The sequence below is a fragment of the Anopheles coustani genome, chromosome 3 (genome assembly GCF_943734705.1).
Source record: "Anopheles coustani chromosome 3, idAnoCousDA_361_x.2, whole genome shotgun sequence".
NCBI classification, from domain to species: domain Eukaryota; kingdom Metazoa; phylum Arthropoda; class Insecta; order Diptera; family Culicidae; genus Anopheles; species Anopheles coustani.
In genome coordinates, this window is record NC_071288.1 from 91,109,414 (window position 1) to 91,133,308 (window position 23,895).

The window sequence follows — 23,895 nt, forward strand, 5'->3', positions numbered from 1 at the left end:
CCAGTGAGCGCACACCACGCCAACGTTGGCGACCGGGACAGCATCCTTTGACGGAGTGTTAAAAAGTGATACTAATTAGTAAAAGTGTTGGTTCGCACACGACATGGACAACCACGCGTTCGGCAACGGCGGCGTGAAAGCGGCCGCCAATGGCCAAGCGGATAGCCGATCGGTGGCCTCGTCGGTAAGTGTCAAAATTCGCGTACCGTGTGTGACGTACGTGTAGTAGCGAGAGGAACAAGGAAGCGGATTAGCCAGTCGGTCGGTTTTGTTTTGATTTTCACCGATCACAACAATGACGGTGCGGCTTGCATAAGCACCAGCAAACGCGTGCTGCTAGATTGTACTCCGATTAATCGATCGAATCGATCGATTAGAAATTTGACGCACCCCACCATCAACCCACGTTTTCACCGGCATCTTTCCCGTAGGTAATGAATTCTACCGAAACGCTCGAAACGGACAGCGACGTGAAGAACGTCACGGCATCGGAGCGTGGCAAATGGGGCCGCGACATCGAGTTCATGCTGTCGTGCATCGCGTACTCGGTCGGGTTTGGCAACATCTGGAAATTCCCGTACACCGCACTGGAGAACGGTGGCGGTGCGTTTCTGCTGCCGTATCTTATCGTACTGTTTATCGTCGGTCGGCCGATCTACTACCTCGAGATGGTGCTAGGCCAGTTCTCCAGTAGAGGTGTCGTGAAGCTGTACGATCTTGCGCCAGCCATGCGGGGTAAGGAAAACCGGAATGGGTGCTTTCCGTGCGTGTGTGTGTGTGTGTTGCAGATAGTGACTAAACAAAAACCGTTTTCCACAACCTGCAGGAATCGGTGTGGCACAGTCCATCGGAATGTTCGTCGTGCTGACCTACTACGCGCCAATACTGGCCATCACATTCCGATACTTTGTGGCATCGCTTAGCACCACCCTGCCGTGGAGCGAGTGCGATCCATCCTGGCCAAACTGTGTGAACTCCTCGGCCGTAGGCCAACTGAACGTTTCCAACACATCCGTTACCTTTCACTCATCAGCGGAACTGTACTATCTGTAAGTATTCTTTTTAGAAAATGTAATGTGCATTACAATTACCAATAGTTTGATGATCGATTTTCCACTCTTACAGCAACACGATCATCCACAAAGCACCGTCTCTGTATGACGGTCTGGGAACGCCCGACTGGAAACTGACCCTCTGTCTACTGTTCTCGTGGGTTGTCGTTGCGATTATCCTGATGCGAGGAGCAAAAAGTACCGGTAAAGCGTCCTATTTTCTGGCGATCTTTCCGTACGTGATCATACTGATACTGCTCGTCCAAACCATGACGCTGGACGGGGCGATGAGGGGAATTCTATACTTCCTCACACCACAGTGGAATAAATTGCGCGACGTAAAGGTAAATTAGCAAGCGATTACAATTTGTAAAACATCTTTTACAGAACGCTGTTAGTTTTGCTGTAATTGAACCGGTTTGAACTGATTGAATTACGCCGGAATGTATGCAACTGTAGTGCACAAACTTTCAGCCTGATTCACTTTCCACCCGTTCCTACGTTTTAATTAACTTTTAAATTTCCAGGTCTGGTACGAAGCCATCAGTCAATGCTTCTTTTCCCTGTCGGTCTGCTACGGTGGTATTGTGGCGTATTCGTCCTTCAACAACTTCCGCAACAATGTACACCGGTAGGTTGACCATTAGTTTGTGACGCCCTGACTAAAGTCCTCTCATTAGCTGACCACACAACACTGAATCGTCCTTTTTTTCTCGTAGTGACGCCGTCATTATTTCGTGGCTAGATACCTTCACCTCCATCATCGTCGGATGCATTGTTTTCGGGGTGCTCGGTAATTTGTCACTCGTTACCGGCGAGCCGGACATACAGAAGCTCGCAAAGCAGGGTGCAGGACTTACGTTCATGACGTACCCGGACGCGATAGCCAAGTTCAAATTTCTACCCCAGGTCTTCGCTGCCCTGTTCTTCCTGATGCTTTTCATTGTGGGCGTCGGGAGCAATCTGGGCGTGACGACAAGCATCATTACGGCGATCAGGGACCAGCGGCCCGATATCAAGCACTGGCACGTCGTGCTGGGAACGGCCATTATCGGGTTCCTGTCGGGGCTGGTGTACCTTACTCCCGGCGGGATGGACTTTTTGGATGTGATCGACGATCTGGGTGCGAAACATGTGACGCTCACGTTTGCCGTCCTCGAGCTGGCCGCCATCGCGTGGATCTATGGTGTCGATCGGATCTGCCGGGACATTAAGTTTATGCTGCGGATCGAAACTTCCATCTATTGGCGCATCTGCTGGGGTTTGATTGCCCCGATGGCCACTGTACTCATCTTTGTCTTCAGTATTGTGAACATCAGTTTGAAAGATATCCCAACACAATACAATAGTAAGCTGAGTGATTCTCCCCTCTCCCGCAGACCTCTCTTGCTAACCGGATTTGATCGTTTTAGTTCTAGGACTCTCCATCTACGCCCTCGCCATCCTGCAGCTGCCCATTTTCTACATCTACGCAATGCACCGGCGGCGCAGTCGGCATGATGAATCACTCCGCACAGCGGCACGGAAAGCCCTCGAACCGCTGGCCGTTTGGGGACCGGAGGATGACGGTATCCGCATGCAGTATCAGATAGAGGAGGAACAGTATCAAAAGACTCACCCCGTGCCATCGAGCGTAGTGCAGCGTATCAAAAAACGCATGTTCAACATGGGTTGATGGTCCGTTACTTCGACGGGATGAGTAACTCTCTCTCTCTCTCTCACACACACACACACACATCAGTGATAATCTAAACTCCTCGGGAAGGATGTTCTCGATAGTAGATAAAACGACTCTCTAACTCTTAGACGTAATCTTTGGAACTAGTATAAGGTGCTGCAGGTTCGTGTTCATGTTGAATGTGTATAGTGAACATGCAGGTATTTCTGTAGAATGTTTTTACTTCGTACATCATTACTCATTTCGAATCAAATCTATACCAAAGTTAGGATCACGCTAGAAACATTCTTTTTTCGATGACAGAACGTTGAAGAGATCCTCAAATTGAAAAATTAAGCTTTTACTATCCATGAACATTATGTAGTAATGCTTTAGATTAATTTTTATGTGCTGTGTATAATACCCAACATAAGCTGAATGATAAACATGAAAAATAAAACAAAGGAAATTTTTAAAAATAGCTATGGTACTGATTGATTTTCGTATCCGAAACAAATGGCAAACACGTACTGGTATACAATTTTGTTACTAATTTGCAATCGGTAATAGATTAACGGGCAAATTAAACATTAAAACATAAGTAACTACTGAAAGCAAAAACTAGCAATGATCATACATTGTAGATGAAATACGTCTCAAGGGAATTGTGAAACCCGATCCTTAATCCCACTGCACGATGGTTTAAACAGACTCTTAAATTCCCACACACACACATAGAGTGAAACTTTTTTGGACGAACGATTTGGAAACCTCATAGGGATTCCCGTAAGTAAAAAAATACCACCAGTATAAAGTACCGTCCCGGCTCGTCTGCAAGCAGTGATTAATGGGTCGCCTGAATATGTACAACGTTTGTGGATTTTCCAAATGATCGATTTCTGTTTCTTCTCAAGACAAGACTTTTTAACGAAACCTATGGTTGGGTGTGATTTGTAAATTAACTGACTGAGGGCGAGATAAACGTAAGTAATCTCGAACTTCCGTTTTGTAGTTCACAATTGTTAGTAAATGTATCTGTGTTTTCCGACGAACAAGTATAAATATTTCGAGAAAAAATTTTCGTCGCTTGTCGCAATCGCTCGCAGCTTGTTCCTCGTAAAACAAACGTGTGTCAGGGCAGCAAGGAAAGACAAGAAAAGGTGGAAAGATTCAATCCCCACCGAGCGGCTTGCGGTGCTTTCCCTCATCACAAATGCGTAGTGTCCGGTGTACGTGAGGCGTCAGTAAATGTGATTGATCGAGAGCTCTCCAATGGCAGGCAGGGAATTTAAAAGTCGTACGGAAAGTATTATGACAATGCGTGGTCGAAGGCAGAAATCGGAGTGGTGGTGATGTGCGTTATAAAAAAAGTGGGATTTTTGGGACTACCAACAAAGCCGAGCACAGACTGGACGTGAGATGGCCATAGCCAAACACTTCATTTTGTTAAATATACACTAACTAGTACATCAATATCAAACGAGGTGTAAGTAATAGTTTTATCGATAAGAAGTAAGCAGTTTCTTTTTACCATGTCATTATTAACGTTCCATGCAGTCGGGACGACGTTGCGCAATGCATAGATCAAACGTGAAATTAAACAATTATTTGTTGCTAGTTTCGTGCTTCAAGTGTTGGTCTGACGATTCCAATAAAGAAAGATCGTTCCTAGCATTATACCGGTCACGTACAGTTATTCCCATCACACCTCGTACATCCGAGATGTACACGGTTGATAGAGCACAAGGGGTCTGTTTTTCTGTGTTATCTTAACACACAAAATACTTGTTCAACACCAGCCCCTCCACACCATGTCCTTTTGATATGATTTTCACTTTACGCCGCGATATCATTTACCTTAAAAAGACTGACCGAAAGATTAGATCGAATACTGTCTTCTCCTTGTCCCATAAAAAGAACGTTGTGTCCACTAATGTTTCTCTTTGGTTCCTGGACTTCCAGACAACAATAAAAGAGACAACAAACAACATCGTTCGCCTTCTAATGAGGTTGTCTGTGTCCAGTCATGCCGTTGCAAAATGTTGAAACCTCTTATCTCTAATACAACCTATTCAGACTCAAACTACGGATATTGACGAGGACTACTACCAGGTTTCGATGGTATGCAGGGTATAATCAGGGATATAACAAGTAGATTCCTTGAACGGTAAATCTGAAAATAGCTCCATTTGTTTCTAGTGTTATTTACTTTTTGGAACAGTATCGTTTCATGCACTCCAACCTACTGGCCCCTAGACATCGATACATCGGACTTCAGTGCGTCAGCAGCAGCACACGTTTACTGCTCTTCGAACGGATAGATGATAATATGGATAATAAAAGGTGTACTAAAGTTTAGACAGCTCTTCCCGCTTTCGCCCAACCACGTGATCGGCTGATGATGGTGGGATATCTATTTGTCGAGTAATGATTGCGACAAATCGATTAGATCGAGTACGGACAGAACCGATGGCGTAGGATAGCGCATTCGTGAGTTCCGAGTGGAATAAATTTCCCCCTTCGAGCCTTCAGTTGCGTCCCTGAACCTCAGGAGCTGTAAAGGGAACCGATATTAGAGTGCTATAATGCGAGTAAGCGTCAACCAATCCGAGTCTATCCCGGCTATACTCCCCCATTGGCCGGAGATGTTTTTCGAGGAACCGAAGGTTGTTGTCTTTAAGGTCTGTGAGAAGACCACTAATAGCTCCCTAGGAGAACAAGCACACGAAGAAGCAACAAGCTAATACACTGCGACATAAAGATACTTCTGGGGAATCTTTCGCTTATCACAAATGATGGACCTATTAAATCATAAATTTGTCGCATGTGAGCGGTCAGATGAGCCAAAGGACGGTGAGACGGTTTGTGGAACGGTATGTCCCACACCGACCCTGTTTCGCATCATTTCCCCTCGCCATTCCAACCTCATCATCGTAATCGCGCGTCAATGGGCGCTAGTTGTCGAAGGTGAGTTGGTGTTTGCATTTCCTCCCAACGCCCGGGTTGGAAAGGGGTGGGGGGTGGAATTTCGCCATAAAAATGATGATAGCTTTCATCCGGGATAGGCGCAACACGAGCCGCGCTTGGCCCTGCACCGAATCCTCGTTTGGCCTCCTTTCGTTTAATATTGTTGGAGTGGTTAGGTTTACACGGCGAATCCACGACAAACCGGCTCAAACCTGGTGTGCAGAACAGCGGTCGGGAGGTTTGTTGTATTTTATCGTAAATATTTACACGCCGAGCCGCGGTGCAAAGTGGGAACCCGCCGTTGTGTAAACAAAATGGCAGACAAAAAAGCAACGGACAACTTTTGCTATCGAGTGCTACAATTTGTAAACATTTTTTCCTCCCCCGGATCGCTGATGCACGTGAGCGCCGATGAATGAACACTACCTGCTGCTGATAAGCTGGCTTCCTCTAGGGGGACAAAACTGATCCGGCCGCATCGGGTCGATCGTGCTATCTTCCCCTTTGGTAATGAAGTTCCCGTGATTCCCGTGGGCCATCCACAGATGGGCGGTTGTGGTTGCGTAATGGCTGCAGAATCGGTTCACTTCTGTGTAAACCCCACGAAAGAACGTGTTCTAGCCAAGCATATTATACATGGCGTACTGTCCGCCAAAACATAACGTGCCGATTTACGTCAAACGCATATGCTGGAGACGCGAACCCAACCAAAAGCGATCCGCGAGCTTTCCCCCACGACTCGGATGATCTGCGAAACGTGGCCGGTGTTTGAAGGTTAAATCGGTTTTGAAATGCCACTTCGGAAGCTAACCCCTCCCCTCGGGGGCCCTCTACTGTGGAGGATACTTTGTGGGGGTTTTGAGAAAACTCCAGGCAGGTTTCCGGGGAATTTCAACGCCCTCCCAGAGCAATCGCTAGGGACGCAATCTTACTTGGTGATGATGAAGACATACGAAGTTGATTCGAAACAATGAAACTTATTAACGTTTGTAATACATCAAGGAATCTCAGTTGAAATGTTTGAGACTTTAAAAAAAGTTAGAAACATCAATTTGTTTTTTTTTTGTAATTCACAAAATCCCCTGCAGATCGGAGAAAAAGCCTACAGGCAATTTTTTTTCGGACAATTCCAATGATGAACTTGTGTGCGTAGACCATGGGTCGGAATACATTTCCTAAAAAGGGCCAGATGATTAAAAGGAAACCGAAAGCGCGGGTCGGATACCTTAAGAGATGATTTAATGTTTTCAAAGTAGTACACATGTGAATGGAGTATCATCTTATTCGATGGTAAAGTTACAAAGAAAAATAGTAAAAGAAAAAATATTTGAAATTTTATCGTTAAACTATTTAAACATTTTCATACTTCTTTTCGTTGAATTTTGATATTTTTTAACATATAACAGGAACACCTCCGTCAACTATTTTAATCTTTATTTTTGGAAAGAAAACAATTTTAATATTGTGAATTAGTCCGATAAAAATTGAGATAGGTTTTTTGTATGAAGCACTACAATTTTCTTACGAGCCGGATCAAATCAGTTGGCGAGCCGGACTTTGCCGACCCCTGGCGTAGATCAATAAATCAGCTATCGATAGAAAAGTGAAGAGCAAATATAAGAAAGATGATTAAATACACAGCTTTTGAAATTTATTATTAAAATGTAAACAAGGTTTATGATAAATGCAAAATACAAATTATGAGGATGCTACAATTAAAGTAAAACAATTTTACAAGTAAACCAAACATCATTTTAAAAAAAACGAGAAACCTTTGTTAGTATCCATATACCAACCACGACAATTAGCACAATGAATTCGAGTGATTTTAGTTTTTCTTACCGCAGCATCTTACTAATGAATTTTAAAGTCAAATGAACCTGTGTCCATACATGACTAAAGAAGTATTTAAGCGACGAGAGAAGACAAAAAAAAATGGAAACAGCGGCTGCAAACCGTACGTTGCTTAACATAAGTACCAGGCCGAGTCGAATCGACCAGTCAAATTATAACGTGTCGTGCCGCGATGAGATGTGCAAAATTCCACTCCTAAAAAAAGGACAAAAAACAATACACGGAGGCAAGTTGCCGGTCACCGCGTTATTGCCAAAAACCTGAAGCTTTCATCGCCCGGATTGGTCGTGCGGAGCGCCGAAAAAGAATATTGGCGAACGCGCAACGAGCAAATAAGTACCGCAGCAAGAGATACAAAGCCAAAAACCGAAAAACCTGACCGAACATAAGAATCCCCTAAGACGGCCTCACCGGGGGCTATTTTGGAAGGAGTTGCACTGCCAGCCACCCACCCCATCCCACCCCGCCACCCATAAGAGTCAGTAAATTCGCAATTTAATCGCCCCCCACTCCGAGCCCATTCCAGTGCCGATTCCGCCGGGTCGCGCTTATCCGACGCACCCTCTGCGGCTTAGAATCGACGCAGTTCGAGTTTCCGCGTGCTGTAGTGTGCGGCTTCCGTCTCGCTCTTCTGCCAGTGTGCGTCGGGGCCAGACGCCGACTTCCCGATGGCTATAAACTAATTGCCCCAGACCCGGCAGCGCCTCACTAGCGGACGAACACTCGACCCGTTCGGATCTGCGCCAGAGGGAACCGCTTGCGGATCTAGATCGTTTGTTTAACTCTCCTCAGGGGAAACATCTGAAGCCTCCGGGTTTTTTTCCCCGAGTGACAGGAAACGGTAGTGTACCCGGCCGTGGTTGGTGGTTTTTCGCGCCCTGCTAATCCCTTTTCGTGAACCCCGGGGCGAAGGTGTCGGTGAAGTTTGCAGTGCGTAACAGAGTAAAAACACATCAACCGTGAAGTGCAAAGTGAAGAATTGGCTGTGCTTACACGTGGCCGGTGTCCTTCGACGCGTGCTTGTAAAGTCCTTGACACAGGTCCGCCACACTTCGGTGATAAATGTGTCGAATCAAAATTGCAATCAGCTAAGCTAGAAGGAGGAAAAAACAAACCGCATCCAATGCGCTTCTAGCCGCCCGTTGACTACCGACATATTCCTAAACCGCACGAACTTTGTGATTTTAATTTAATACGTTTTGTTTAACATCTCGAATCCCGTGTAACGGACAGCCATTTAGCGCGACAACCATGTTACAAACAGTAATTTAGCTTCGACGACACGACGGCATCAAATCCATTAACGCGGAGGTTAGTGACAACTGGTGACGGGATTTGAGAAAAATCCAAATTCACACCAAGTGACACGTTCGGCACGTTCGAAAATCTCGTGCTCAAATCTTCTTGGAGGACACCTTAAAAAGGCTGGCATACCGTGTGGAACTCGCTGTTCGGTAGAGAGAGTGCTTCATTCATCCACCATGTCCGGTGCGGATAATCCGGCATTCGTCGGAACGGACGACCCCGGTCTGGCGGCAGATGCCAACCGGAAATCAACGGACCTCCACCAGAATGGATCGCTAGCCCTCGCGACGATGGCCACGGCCGAAGTGGCAGCCGGGCCGGAAAAACCACCCGTCGAGCGGGCAAAGTGGGACAAAGGCGTCGAGTTCCTGATGTCCTGCATCGCTCTCTCGGTCGGGCTGGGCAACGTGTGGAAGTTCCCGTCGACGGCGTTCCGAAACGGTGGCGGTGCGTTCGTCATTCCGTACCTGATCGTGCTGCTCATCGTCGGACGGCCGATCTACTACCTCGAGATGGTGATGGGCCAGTTTTCCAGCCGCGGTAGCGTCAAGGTGTACGATGTGTCGCCGATCATGCGAGGTAGGTAGTGAGGCACGGGCGATCGTTTATCCCCATCCCCCGGCGTGAGGAACAAATGTTTGCACACGATCCACGCTAGTGATTAGCTAGTCCCCCTTTTCTCCCAACCGGGTGGTGGGAGGCTCACGTGTCTTTGCTCAGATGTGGCAGCCCGAATGCAATTCAATCATGCAACTGGAAAGGAAATGACTACGATTAGTGCAGAAAATTTACCCCCGGTTTTTCGCTGAAATGTTGAATAGGAAAGGAACAGTTCCTCCCATTATACTCACGAGTGTTTCGTTGTGGCTATTTGCTGCATCCAACCAACCGCAACGTCGTTTGCAACCTCACTTCTATTCTCTTTTTTTGCCGATTGCGACCAATTAGTTCCTTTCTCTTCCATGATCGAATTCCTGTTCGATTCTGGCCGACGGATAGTCAACCGGTTTCGTCATCGAAAGAATTCGTTTAATGCCCGGCGCGACGTTCTCTAATGCATGCGTTTGTTTACGATTCTCCTTTCGTTTTTGTTTCGAGATAAAATTGTTTTGCATCTCGTTTTGGGGGATCGCGCGATTCAAACAAACGAAACGAACATGCAGGAGAGAAAAGTTTATAGCGCATCTGGAATGTCACAGGTTCAAATGGGAGTTTGAAGTTCACCCAATGTCAGCGAACATCGCGTTAGTTTTGGATCACAAGCATTTGGATCGGAAGCAACTGTCACAGTTTCTAAAGACATACCTTCCCATACCGTAATCCTTTAAAAAACGTAACAACCACCCGTGGACCTAGCTTCTAAGGTCCATAAAATTCAAAGCAAACAAATAAATCACTCATCGTTCACCATGGCGGGGGGTTCGTTGCTTTTGCGCTCGTTTAACGACTTTGACGCCCGCATGTCATTCCGTCATCTGGGATTGTACCGTCAAACGCAGACGGCATGTTTTAGCAGAAAAAATGCAACGACAAATTGCAAAGTTTATGAAAGCACGCGAAACACAAAAGGAACAAACTTTCAATCATTAGAACTCCCTTGTCATTAGAAGATCGTTAGTCATGATTTAGTGTTCTGAGACAGGGGTTAAATGAGGTACATATTCAGGTAATTCTAATCGGGCTCCAAAGCGCCCGATGTCAAAACAAAGTATCAGAGATACAGTCATCTCTTCATAGGTTATCGGTTTGATTAAATACTCCGAGAGCAGCATTATCTGATGAGATAAACCTTTTCATCGCTTAACCAACGCCAATCTAATGGATTACTGTTGTCGAAAATGGAATGAGCTTCATTTGAACCAATTAAACCAATGCCTATATTTCTAATAGGTTATCTTATCATTTCTAGATTTTAAGGATCTCAATAACCGTTCCAAAACACTCTTATCTCCATAGTAATAAATTCCTCCTCATGTTAAAGTGTAACACCTTGCTCTTTCTCTTCTCGTCATGCAGGTATCGGTATCGCTCAGATGGTATCGATCTGCGTGGTGATCGTGTACTATGCCGCGACGATCGCAACGGCGATTCGATTTTTCGTCGCCTCCTTCGAGAGTCCGCTGCCGTGGGCTTCCTGCGACGTCACCTGGACCGGGCTGAACTGCGTCAACTCGTCCAACACCGGCCCGACGCCTGCATTCGACAATGCACTACCGGTGAAAACCTCCGCGGAGCTCTACTACACGTAAGTGTTCGAAGGCGATTGATTCTGAAGAGGGAGAGTGTGTGCTAATTGACCACTTGGTGGCGTATTGCAGACACTCGGTTACTGGCGAGGGACTGCTGACGGAGGGCGAGTTCGGTGTGCCGGACTGGAAGCTGACCTTGTGTCTGCTGTTCATCTGGGTCGCGATGACCATCATGATGATCAAGGGTATTCGTGGTTCCGGAAAGGTGGCGTACTTTCTTGCCCTCTTCCCGTACCTGGTGCTGATCTCGTTCGCGGTGTACGCATTCACGCTGGATGGAGCGGGCGAGGGTTTGAAGTACTTCATCACACCGGACTGGGACAAGCTGCTGAGTGCGGACGTGTGGAAGGAGGCCGTCTCGCAGTGCTTCTTCTCGCTGTCGATCTGTTTCGGCGGTGTGATCGCGTTCTCGTCGTACAACAACTTCAGCAACAACATCTACCGGGATGCGATGATCATCTCCTGGCTGGACACGTTCACGTCGCTGCTGTCCGGTTCGCTGGTGTTCGCCATCATCGGACATCTTGGCCACCTGACGAACGAAACCGACTACACGAAGGTGGTGTATCCGGGCAGTGGGCTCACTTTCATCACCTACCCGGACGCGTTGGCCAAGTTTGAGCACGTACCGAATCTGTTCGCGTTGCTTTTCTTCTTCATGCTACTAACGCTCGGTGTCGGTAGCTGCACTGGGCTCATAAACAGCGTGCTGACCGCCCTGCAGGATAGCGCCCCCCGGCTCAAGTCGTGGAAGACGGTTTGTGTGATCGGAGTACTAGGGTTCGGCTTAGGTCTACTCTTCGTCACACCGTCCGGCTCGAAGATGCTGGACTACTTCGACTACTATGGTGTGCAGTTCGTGACGCTCACCTCGGCCATCTTCGAGCTGTTTGCATTCTGCTGGCTGTACGGCATACGGAAGCTGACACGCGACATCCAGTTTATGCTGAACCGTCGAACCGGTTTCCTGTGGCGCCTATGCTGGCGCTTCGTCACGCCGATCCTACTGATCGTGGTCCTCGTAATTGGACTCGTCAAGAGTCAACGTCCAGCTGGAATCGACGATGTCTATCACGGTGAGTTTGACAGTCCCTCTGTTCTGACACCAAAGCACCAATTGGTCCCCATTCTAATCCTTCCTCAATCTGGTTTCTCTCCCCTTCGTCTCGACAGTTCTCGGGTGGTGCATTTACGCCGGTGCGTTGGTACCGATCCCGCTGTGGGCCTGGTTTGCCGTACGCAAGCGCACGGAAACGACCCTCACGAAGCGGATCATCGCCGCCTCGAAACCCCTCTCCGACTGGGGCCCGGAGGAGCTGGACGTGCGCAAGCGGTACCTCGAGTTCTGCAACAACTACACGCCGCTCGAGTCACGCTGGACGCGATTGCGACGAGTTCTCCATCGGAACGATAAGACCTACCGGGTGTCGGTGTAGCAGGACCGACCGTAGTTGTAGATACCTCGCGTCCGGGCGCGCTCTCTGTCCAAATCATTCGAGACCCCGGGGAAAACGGAATCCCGCAGAGCCATGTGTGACAGCAGTATTAGCAAGCAGACAACTAGTGAGAGCGAAACTGTGTTTTTCTTTTCCTTCTCCAAAAAGCCGGAGCGACCTCTAGAGTCGAGTTTTCCATACAACAACCCACCGTGTGTGTGTGTGTATCTGAGACTTTGCGCTCCACGATGCACTCGAACTGCTAGCAACCTTGCCCTCGTGCAGCCGACCTTCAGTGACGTCAGATACCCCGGCACCTCTCACCGTTCCACTCGTAAACCGTGACGTCCAAACGATGCAGTCTATTGTTCAACCACTCGGGTTCCCGCAGACGATCGTGCAATTAGCATCGGTGCATCGGAATGCTTACAAGGTGCATCTGATACCCGCAATTAAGACGCTGCCGGCGCAACCGTATGCTCAGAAATAAGTGAAAGAAAGCACATACACAGCCGGACAACCGGACGACCGTCTCTCCGCGCGAGAATGGAAAGGAAAAGTGAAAACGAAAAGTGCTTTGCGATTTAGAAATGACACAGTGAGATGAAACCGCCCGACAATATCGTGATAGATTTTTATGTTTGTTACTTTAATGACTTTTAACTTGTGCCACTGGACGAAGTAGACACAACACGGCTACTAATTAGGATGTAAGTGATTGTGACAAATTAGAGAGGAAATAAATGAATAAATAAATGAAAATACACACACGAGTTGTGTTGACAAAAGTGATCAACACTTAAGCCCTATCGAAAGAAACACCCTGTTCCACATCAGGTGGAGTTTTAACCAGGTAATTTTTATCGAAATAAAATAAACCAGAAGTCGAGGTATAGAACGAACCCCTTCCTTTGGTAACAGGTGGAAGCAAACTGACACATTTACAACCGAGATGGGAAGAACCTACTCACCGAGCTGGGGTTAGGTGGGTAATTATAATTCTCGTGTGTTATGAGTTGATTTGCGTGTAGGAATCCCAAGGCAAGATGTAACGCATTCAGTTCAACTTGGGTCCGCGATCGGGAGGTAAAGAAAAAAATGAGGGAAAACACAATGCTCATAATTTGATACGGTGTGATATACCGCTACAATCATCGTACTATTGTGCACACTCACACACACAATAGCATAGCAAGAAATCACATTAGCGAAGGGTAAAATTGAACTACATCACCGGACCAAACATGTCTTGTACAAAATAAAAACATATACATGACTCACGAGCAATTGTAGTACTGGTTTATTCACTTCCTTTTAGAATCAGTCAGGTTAGATAACAAAGCTTACAATGTGGAAGAATATTGAAAAAATAGATCTATTGTTATACTAGAATTCGATTGTTGAAAGCATAAACAAGCAAACATAACAAACAAGCATCGGTAAAATTCATTATGGAAAATTTATCTAATTATTCTCAGGCTCAAACACGTGGTGTAAACACTCTTGAAGCAGATGACATTTAGAAAAGTTTTTTCAATTCTTCAATTTATAATTGTTCAGTTTAAAATCGAAGATATAATTTTTCCTAACTTAACTTAGTATTTACAACAACAGCCAAGATTTTCTATGCTCCGAAAAAACTCAAATATTTTCTCGGTTTAACAAAAATGATCAACCAAAGTTCGTGTCGCATCTCTTCCCAGGAGTACGGAATTCAATACCTATCTGTGTTATCAATTTCGATTGAACGTAAACATGTTTCCACCATACAATCGAGTACTGTAATTGGATGGTAGGTGCCATCTTTTTCAATTAGCAAACCAAAACAACCCTTTAATGAAAGAAAAATGTGACCTTGTCGGAAAATTCGTTTGTTACGTTGTATGCACACTATGGAGGGGAGGAGATAATTTGAATGTAATTTGTCCGCGTCCATTAGTTCGAAGCTCGTTGCAGCTCATTTTGGTTTTCGCATCGGTTGACATCGAGGGTGGACGTTAAGTAAGCAGATCGTTACTCAAGTTGAGTAGCTACGAATATTTAAATCAGAGCCTTCTCCTAAAGTAGCCTTCCAATGGGTGTTTGAACTGTACTTAATTGTAAGAGTAGAGAAGGTGGTTTTGCTACAATGTTATTTTGCGGAACTGTTACATTTAATCACCACAACACGTTTTAAAATGTGGTGTGAAGTTGTGATTGATTTTTCTGTTTTCTTTAATTCTTTTTTTACAATCTGAAGAACGGTTAAACGAGAATATTTTTAACACAAAGACAGCCACAATATGAAACAATTACGAAATTCCGTTCAGTAAAGTCATTGCTAATAATTTATATTAGATAGTTTCTTAACCTTTCACTTCTCATCATCTACCAAACGCTTCAATCGTCAACAAATTAAATAGAGTAAAGCAAACGAAGGTCTTTTCATCCGTTTGTTCAAGTTTACTTTAGATAAACTTTAACGATGCTTTATATTTCAAATTATCAAGAAACTAAGCAAGCGAACCGGGCATTTATCTCGAATTATGAAATATGCAAACAAATATATACCAAGTAAATAACGTTTTGAATGTTTAAAAATGTTTCGAAGCCTTTCGGCAACCACCTCGCAAGTCAAACCGCCAAGTTAGGCCAAAGCTCATTCAACTTAGCGGAGCTTTCAAAAGCTCCATGTGGCGCCCTTTCCATGAGGTGCTTCCCGAGTGCAGAGAGATACCAATCGAAACCAGTAGGAACACGTTTTAGTTTTGTAACGTTGTTCTGAAGTTATCAACGCCAAACCACCTCTGCAAGAAATGTTTTACTTTCAATCATTTACCAAGTACTTCTGATATTTTAACTACTGGAAGATTGCAAAGCTGCGTCGCAACTGTCAAACGAGAGCCGCACACTTCCATCGCACATGGCCAACATGCGGTACGCGAAGTGCGCGGTTAAAAGCACGCCGCACACTACCTTCGACTTTCAGTTTCAAAGCAACGGCCGTCGCGATCGGTTTGGCGCTCGATCGGCTTCTAAAACCCTTCTCGACGAGAACGCAGCAACGCTTCGTTCAACCACAGTGCGTGTAATGATCATCTAAAATTCGTTCAACCAGAGTGTGTGTACTTTTTAGTGTGTTCAGGCTTCCAAGAGGAAACGGTTGAATTACCTTCAAAAAAAAATTCAGTTAATTTTGTGTGAGTTCTTTTTCACTTACGATCAAGCGATCATTCCATCAATCGACGTAGCTAATAAACCGTGTTGAAGCTACTCGACGGTCAGCGTGTTTTCGGCTATTTTCCAAATTGGCCTCTCGCAGGTCCTAGTGTTCGTAGGCAATTTTCATCTCAATTTTTCGGCTGTTTTGTCACGCGAGTCTGTTTGCCCTCAAGAAACGTCTTTCGTGATCACATGTTCGAAGTGAAGCGTTATTTTTCATTTACTTTTGTTTAAACTACTGAGTGTGTTTCCTCGTTCATCTTGTCGTGTGTTTATAGATCAATCGTCTGTGCCAAAGTTATTTGGATGCGCTAAAAAACTACCTGCAAACATTCAGCCTATCGACACTGTGCCAAAAAGCAACTAAAGTGAATATTACCATCCAGTGTGCATTAACGTACCACAACGTCCTCACATCAAATATCGATCTTCGGGACCTTCGAAGTGTGCGGGAGTGCGGACAGTCAGTGTCCTCCTCGAAAAAGACCTCCATTAAGACCTCATTACCGTTGGCGAATCGCTGCAAAGCTCTGCGAAAGCTGTCTGCCGAAAGTAAAAAAAAAGAATCCTGCTCATCATTACACTGCGAACCCTTAATTTACTGTCACTTCTGTGACTCGGACGAGGGGTGCAATTTTCGAAGCTATTCTTATTCATGTAGCTTTCGCAATAGCAAGGGTAAGTAGCGCAAAAAAAAACCGGGCGCACACGCGCAATCTCTATTAATACTTCCATTAAATTACGTAAATGTTATCCCCTGCCGTCACATTGTGCACAAAAAAGTGACAATCATTGACAGATGCTCGATTCATTCGATGAACCACCGAGAGGATGCACGAACAGAATTCTGTATCCCAAATTTCCAACGATTCCATCTGATGTCGACCTCCACATTTGCTTTTTTCCGCCCTTATTATGCAGGAACGGCCGATGTGTTGGTATAGGTTGGCTTGTTTACGAGAATTTTATTTCCATGAAAAATGGCTTTTTATTTCCTCATAGGATTTGAACTCATGACCAATTACTATCATGGCCACGCCACGTTTATCTAAAACTCCAATTTATTTTAAATTGTTGTTCAACTATGTTTTGAATGGCGCTTATAAATTCAAATATAATTCTTTGTATTTGTTATCGTTTTCTTCTCGTTTTTACATTTTAAAGCAATCACGGTAAATATGCAATAAGTTCCAACAGAAACCCTTCTATAACTAATTTTTCAAAGTTCCGCCTAACCGATTGTCAATCGAATCAAACCCAAGTGACCCTCACGCCATTATCCTGCCATTTTGTGGTTTGTTTATATTTTTTCTTCTCGGTGCGTATTCTTAATTGTGGCGGCGATTGTTTACCGTCCGAAAAGCACTCCACACCGATCGACACGAGACCATCGACTCCCGCGGCCAAGTGAAATCGAGTTCAATGTTACGCGACGATGACGTTGCATTTCGGGGCCAATAAATGCGATTTAGCATCTTGCATCCAACCGACCGTAAGGTTTTACGCATGCGGTGAGCCTACTTCTAAGCCAAATTGCCGCACAAGCCGTTTCAATCAAGATCTGTATCGCATTAAAAAAAAAAGAAACAGATTGGTCTTAAGACTACCGATTATCGATTGCGGATCAAATGTTGCGACGTTCAGTTGACGCTGTGGGGCAAAGTGGATTCCGTTCGAATTAGGGCAATAAAAATCAACAGGCTATTAAAATGTTTCTGAAGCAAGATGAACAATAATCTTTTGACACCTCTCATGCGCGATGATATAGTTTAACACATGGTTTCCGTCAAGATGTCTTTCATAATGGAGCAAAATGAAACCACGTATGAAATGAATAATCTTTGCAAACAGTTAACAATAACACCAGAAACATCTCATTTGTCAGAATACACCAAAAACACTGTACAAGAATTTGTACAGGACACGATCCTCTTCCGCACAAAACCGATTTGTTTTTTGATATCCTTGGCGGCAATAAATCATTCCGATATCGGGTTTAACGTCTCCATTCGCCACTCAGGCGTGATCCCAAATTCAAAAGTCAACAACCGGCTCAATTACTAACCTCCTCTCCAAAACCACCAACCATCGGGCGGTAGTCCACAGTCGAGTAAAAGTACTCCACTGCCGGCGGAACAGGTGAACCTGTTTCCGCGAACGAAACAAAAACTGGCTGATGCAGGAAGTCGTCCACACAACACACACACACTGGCTCCCTTGGGCCAGCTTCCATGGGGTTCAATTAGAACACAACCCTCCCCCTTACTCAGAACGGGGTTGGTTTGACGAAAGGGAAAAGAAAAGGAAAATCGAGTCGGTACTCGATCGATCTAAACTGTCGACTCCGAACGGTCGACGACGGTTCTAGACATTCCCGTTCTCGAGCTGAAGTGCGACTACGATTGTTTTAGGTTTCTATATATATTTTTTCTTTCTTCGTGAACGAGCGAACCCTCGAGGCATGCACCCGTTTTCCTTGAATGATTTAAGGCGACCCAAGGAGCGAACGGTTTACGGTGAAGGAGCACGCTTGGAACTTTGCCCCCTCGATACCGACACCGCGACTCCGCCATTCATGATCGCGTCCAACAACGCCTCAAACATAGTTCTTACAAGAGCTGCACGTTGAGAAAACACAAGGAGAATACGAGAACAAAAAACCGTTGAAAGTGTAAACTGAAGTATAATGACATCGATCGCCCACCCAATCGTTAAAGGATCGAAACGGAAGTTCAATGTTGTTCATCTACGAAGGATTTCCTTTTATTCATTTCTATCAACTTCCGACTTGTAACACGTTCAAACTGAACGACTCTGAGCAGTATCTTCAAGAGGATTAATGTCCAGCTTCTTGGAAGTTAGTAATTTTCTTGAACGTTACCTTCACGGCTCACGGAAGTCGCGAATAGTGGAACGTGATTTTAAAAAGGCAAGAGTTCGTGTGCATACATTAATGGCGCTCTTCGAAGGAAATCTTGGTTTAGTCAGCAAGGCTTCTGGTTGCTACCTTGTAGTTAATTTCTAAACTAGTCTTTTCTCTAACGGGATATGCACGTCCCGAGAAATATTTAATTTTTATTGTGCGGTTGACATTTTCTAATGGTGACTAACTTTCCCTAGATGTTTCCCATGTAACATCTTATTAATGGAATTACAGTACAGTAGGATACAATATTGATTGAAATGGAGTCAACAACTGGTTACTTTTTACTTTTTACCTTTCAACATTTAACTAACAACTTTTCGTGTAGATCTACGCAAAATTGTCAGAGAATTATTATAATTTTAAAATAAACCCAAAAAGTGCAACCAATTTGTCACGCCAGGAAAGGAACTATCATTTTATTTTCAAATAATCTTGGAAAACTAATTCAAGTGTTTTAAATAAGCGTGATCTTGTCACCATCAGGAAAACTAGTTGCAATGCGTTTACATGGAATTTCTTAAATTGAAAAATAATTTGTTTCGCATCATGCGTAACATTTTTCAAATTTTATTCTGTGATAAATTTCGAAACCTTCCTACGTCAGAAAATAAATTAAAACCTTTAAGATATAGTGAAAAAAAGATATGAACAACTCATTCGCTCACTGATTAAATCGTTTTCCCCAAGCACGTGACGTGATCCATGATCTTATGCTGCACCCCAAACCACAAACAGACATAACCGAGTGATGACACTAAACGCCAGACCGCGAACCGATCACCGCCTCACACCCATCCCCTTCGGCTCACGTTTCGCCACCACGATTGGCAAAGATGCGATTACGGGAACTCAGGTGGCAGTTTTTGCTTTCCTTTTCGTTTTTATTTTCGCACGTGTGATTTACTTCGATTGGTGTCAATGAGCATCCCTTTTCCGTTCCGTTTCTTTTTTTTTTGTGGGTAGCAGAGGAGGGAAAGGTGCTGCGCAAGCCGAGGGGGAGATTATCATCGGGCCTTAATTTTGATGGCCTCCACAACCACGCTGGAAGCCACCATCCGATTATGATTACTTCTTACCCCCACTGCATTCCGCCGTGTTCGGTTTGCCACGATGCGAAGCATTTTGTAACATAACCGGGCTTGAGAGGGCCCTGAAGGGGGGCGGGCGGGCGGCTACTCCAACCCGTCGAAGGGCATTATGCAAACAAAACCCACAAACCATCGGTGTGCCATCGTTCACACCTTCCGCCAATGATTGAATGATTAAGGGAGGAAAAAGCCGATTGTGATCGAATTGGGCAAGCAGTTGGCGCGCTTGTCCGCTTGCTCGTACTCCTTTTCCAAATCTCTACAGTTTTCCTCCTCACAAGTCGTTGAACTTTAGATTGTCGGCTGTGGTGGTTTGTTTTTGTAAACGATATATTGAAAATCGGTCGTTAAAGCAACTCGAACACCTTGTTACAGCATAGAGAATAAGAAAAAATAGAAGGTCCATCACCTCTCAATCAGCTGGTTGTAGAGTCAACGGGCGGATTGGCATCATTTCCATGATTTGACGACCTACGACGCGCATGAATCAGCTGCCTTTCCGTTGGCGTTAGAAAATCGAAACCGGTCACAATGTGTTGAAGCGACCCCAAGGTTACTAAACCATTCGCGCACCAAAACATAAAAAGTGCTCAAGCGTGGCCCTAATGATCGCTGCTAATGATTTGCATCCGTGCACCCCGACAATACGGCTCTTTGGCGGAAACTTACTCTTCACACCTGCATTCAAGCACTTGCAAAACACTGAAAGCCGCAGCGCCAAAAAGTAAACATAACTTATCACGACAATCGGAACAGATAAGAGAACCGGGTGATTCCTTGAGATGGTAATGATTGTAAAAAATCACGTTTCTGAGAGAGTACATCCTTAATTCACACCTCTTAGGATGGTTGTTGATAGCACTCATGAAGGGTTGTAACAATTGCAATCACTCAAGCGATAAGAAAATTCATACTAATGCTTTTTAATTAGGTAAGATAAGTGCAATAAATAAATAAATAAAAACTTGAAGTGGTTCTACTTACGTGGAAAATGTGGAGGAACTGGATCCTCGAAAAGGTTGGAGGGCTGAAAACAAAAATAAAGAAATGGTGAGGATAAGAAATCTAGCCTACATACAGAAAAATGAAAACTAGATACCAGAAATATGAAAACTTTGTTACGCAAGTAAAAAGCAATAACACAAAAAGTTAAAACAAGCAAGAAAATTACTCAACCGAATCAATAACTCAAAATGAATCCAAATTCCAGGATTTTCCCGAAGAGCAAATAATAAACAATTCCCCTCTGTTTAATTACGTTGCTCGTGTGTCTTCTGCTCGATGAGACACTTTGTAAATAGGATGCTCATCACCATCTACAGATATACGCAAGCGCGCCATGTGGGAATCCCCTCGCATTCAAAGTAAACCAATTGAATTGCTTTTTCCTAAAAGTTCGAACTTGTTAGTCTGTTTTTCTACGCCTTCGTCTATCCACAAAATGACTGGCGAAACGAGCGAACTCTGCCAAGATCGAGGCGACACCAAGGTTCCGTACTGTGTGTTGATCCATTTACCTTGGACACGCCAACACTTCGTCATCCGAGCCTGAAACACTGACGTGCAAACATAGAGCTTCGGATTGCCGGTTTGCCTGTCGATGTACAGCGATCGGGTATGATCCGGTCTTTAGGTCAACACTGGGGGAACAAAAAGTAGATCAATGTCTAACAAGGCCAAGAATCTGCACCTGGTGAGGGTGGAACATACATCGGAAGGTTAGCAGGAGAGACCCACACGTCACGAAATCGGCACCACTCCAATCGAGTCTAAGCAAACGTAGGCAAGTTGCCGGTCCGAGCAACAGATAAGACGACGGACGCCATGTTGAAATTATTACAATTCTGCTTATTTACCCGGGACGCACTAAAACTCACAAACAACACACCAAGTGCCAAAGCGAAACTAATCGACGGAACAAAGACGTTTATCTCGCGTTGGTTGCCGTAGTTTTATCGTCGCCAATTTTGCGCCGGTTATAAACCGCGGCACCTGGTACCAACCTGGAGGTCCGCCGTCAATTATTGTCAAGGGCCAGCTAGATACGAGATCGGAGGTTGGTTAAGGTAGCTAAGGGAAAAGATTGGAAGCGCATCCAACACCTCAAGAGGAATCTCTGATTTAGGCTCTAGATGACCCCTTTTTTTCAGGCGCACAGTAGATCTTCAACTTCGCTGATCGTGTACATCCTCCAATATCTCGGTGAGAATCTTGGCTTACACGCTACAGGCTTCTGATCATCGCCATGCACGATCGCCTCTATGCTTGAACGTTCTCTCGAGCTTATAAAACAGCCCCCAACCTGAAGGTCTCGTACATGTACGAGAACTGAGGTATGCGAGCGATTTGCTTGTGATGCAATTATCAATTTATTGTTTCACAGCATCGGTCCGGGTCGTTGGATACCTATGACCTACACCGACATTTAGGAACACATAGTAGAACATGAAGTTTAGCATTGGTAGCAGATGATTTATTCCCTCAATCGGTGGTTCACGATTAAAAGCGGCCAACCTACAAAGACCGTCACTCTGTTACAGATGAAAAAAAATGCCAAATAAAACAAAGCTGATTATTAGTATTCGAAACACCGGCGATAATTACAATGACAATAGCTTCATCAACAAGCCGTCGACATCTTGCCCGAAACCGAAGTGACAACGGAACGCAAGCGACAATATGTTACCAGCCGATTTAGCCCTGCAAACTGTGCGCGAGCCAGGGTGGTCATTAAAATGCGCTGCACAATCGTGCAGCTGAGTGCAATTTAAATGCATCTCATAAACGAGCGAACCCGTTCCGAGGGAAGGCCGCTCGGTACGCACCGCTTTTCCACGTGCCACCACAAGGAAACGCACCTACCGGCAACGGTGCTTTGTCGTAGGCGTCTCGGCAGTGATCTGCTAGCTTTAATAAAAATGTGTTTTTCTCCCCTCCCCTTTGCCCATTGTGCATTCCGAATGATGTCCGATGTGAAGTACTAAGCATCGTTCGGTACATGGGAGAGGTGTTAGTGACGAATAAATAAGCCGCGATTGATCGATGCCGGTAGAATTAGTCAGGGGACGCCGCTATTACGTAGGCTTCTTGGTGATCTGGATTTGATATTTATTTCACTTTTTGCGAGGTTATCCTGCCACAACTATTCTAAATCACTATGATTAGGTGCGTATTCTAGGTTAAGTATATGGTCTGCGCCGGCACAATTCGAATCGTAATAAACCCATATGATTTTAAACATCATTCAGACAATGAACAAAGTCGCCTTCACATGCTGTTATGATTATTTGATCGTGACCTGTTACGTCGGATTTTAACTTACGCTGCAACTTTTACTGAACTAATTTCAAATGCTAGCTTTGCATTTATAAAGTCCTTCAATCGCAAACACAAAAAAAGACGGTGCAAACATATGAGCAATGAAAATCGAAGGATGGTTATGGATCTAAATAAGCTTGCTTTACATTGCCACTGTAATTTTGTAAATAAAATTTGATGAGTAAAATTAGTGTAATCATACACTTTATCTTCAAAATTAGACGATCTTTCATCATTGAAATTCTATCATTGCAGTTTCAAAATAAATATATTTTTAAACTCCTCAATCAAATTGCAAGACTACGAATGATCGTGTCCCGTTAGTCAGTCTTTAATTTAGATGTATATGAGTAAACTGTTATTGCGTGATGCTTCTAATAGAGATCTTACAATTACAGGCACTCGATGTATTATTGCCTTCAGCTTAGAATCGTTACCTTCAGTTGCCGGATCAAGCAATAGCTAACGGTTGTTGGACAAATGGTGTACATGTCATGTACCATTTTAACCTGAAGAAAAGAAACAGAGCATACAATTAATAAAATTCATTCTACAAAGGTAATTGAAATGAAATGTTTGTCGAAGTGACGGCCAAAGAAGAAAGAATTGTGTTAGTAAATTGTTTTCCACTGGTCTACTTCTAATCTAAGCAGTTGATGATCGAGCAAATTTAAATGACACACGTGTTATTGAAATTGTTTCGAATTTGGAAGGTATCACGCTCGATACAGTACACTAGAATAAGGTTTACGACGCATACAAATGTTAAACCTACAATGGAACCCTTCAATAAACCAATTTACAACTCATCCTCATACGTAAACATTGTGCGATTCAAGTGC

At 44.5% G+C, this 23,895-nt stretch overlaps 2 protein-coding genes across 2 annotated transcripts; both read left to right on the top strand.

Moving 5' to 3' along the window:
- On the top strand, positions 1-3,191 carry LOC131271580 (sodium-dependent nutrient amino acid transporter 1-like). Its single transcript, XM_058273062.1, has 7 exons — positions 1-184; positions 432-735; positions 827-1,049; positions 1,126-1,396; positions 1,580-1,683; positions 1,772-2,400; positions 2,465-3,191. Exons 1-7 carry the CDS (start codon positions 104-106, stop codon positions 2,725-2,727), a joined length of 1,875 nt encoding a protein of 624 aa, XP_058129045.1. The 5' UTR covers positions 1-103; the 3' UTR covers positions 2,728-3,191.
- A 351-nt stretch (positions 3,192-3,542) lies between these two features.
- LOC131260957 (sodium-dependent nutrient amino acid transporter 1-like) lies at positions 3,543-13,285 on the top strand. Its single transcript, XM_058262819.1, has 5 exons — positions 3,543-3,692; positions 8,764-9,414; positions 10,852-11,080; positions 11,154-12,160; positions 12,258-13,285. The coding sequence occupies exons 2-5, from the start codon at positions 9,012-9,014 to the stop codon at positions 12,518-12,520; spliced, it is 1,902 nt and encodes a 633-aa protein (XP_058118802.1). The 5' UTR covers positions 3,543-3,692; positions 8,764-9,011; the 3' UTR covers positions 12,521-13,285.
- The last annotated feature ends 10,610 nt before the right edge of the window (positions 13,286-23,895 follow it).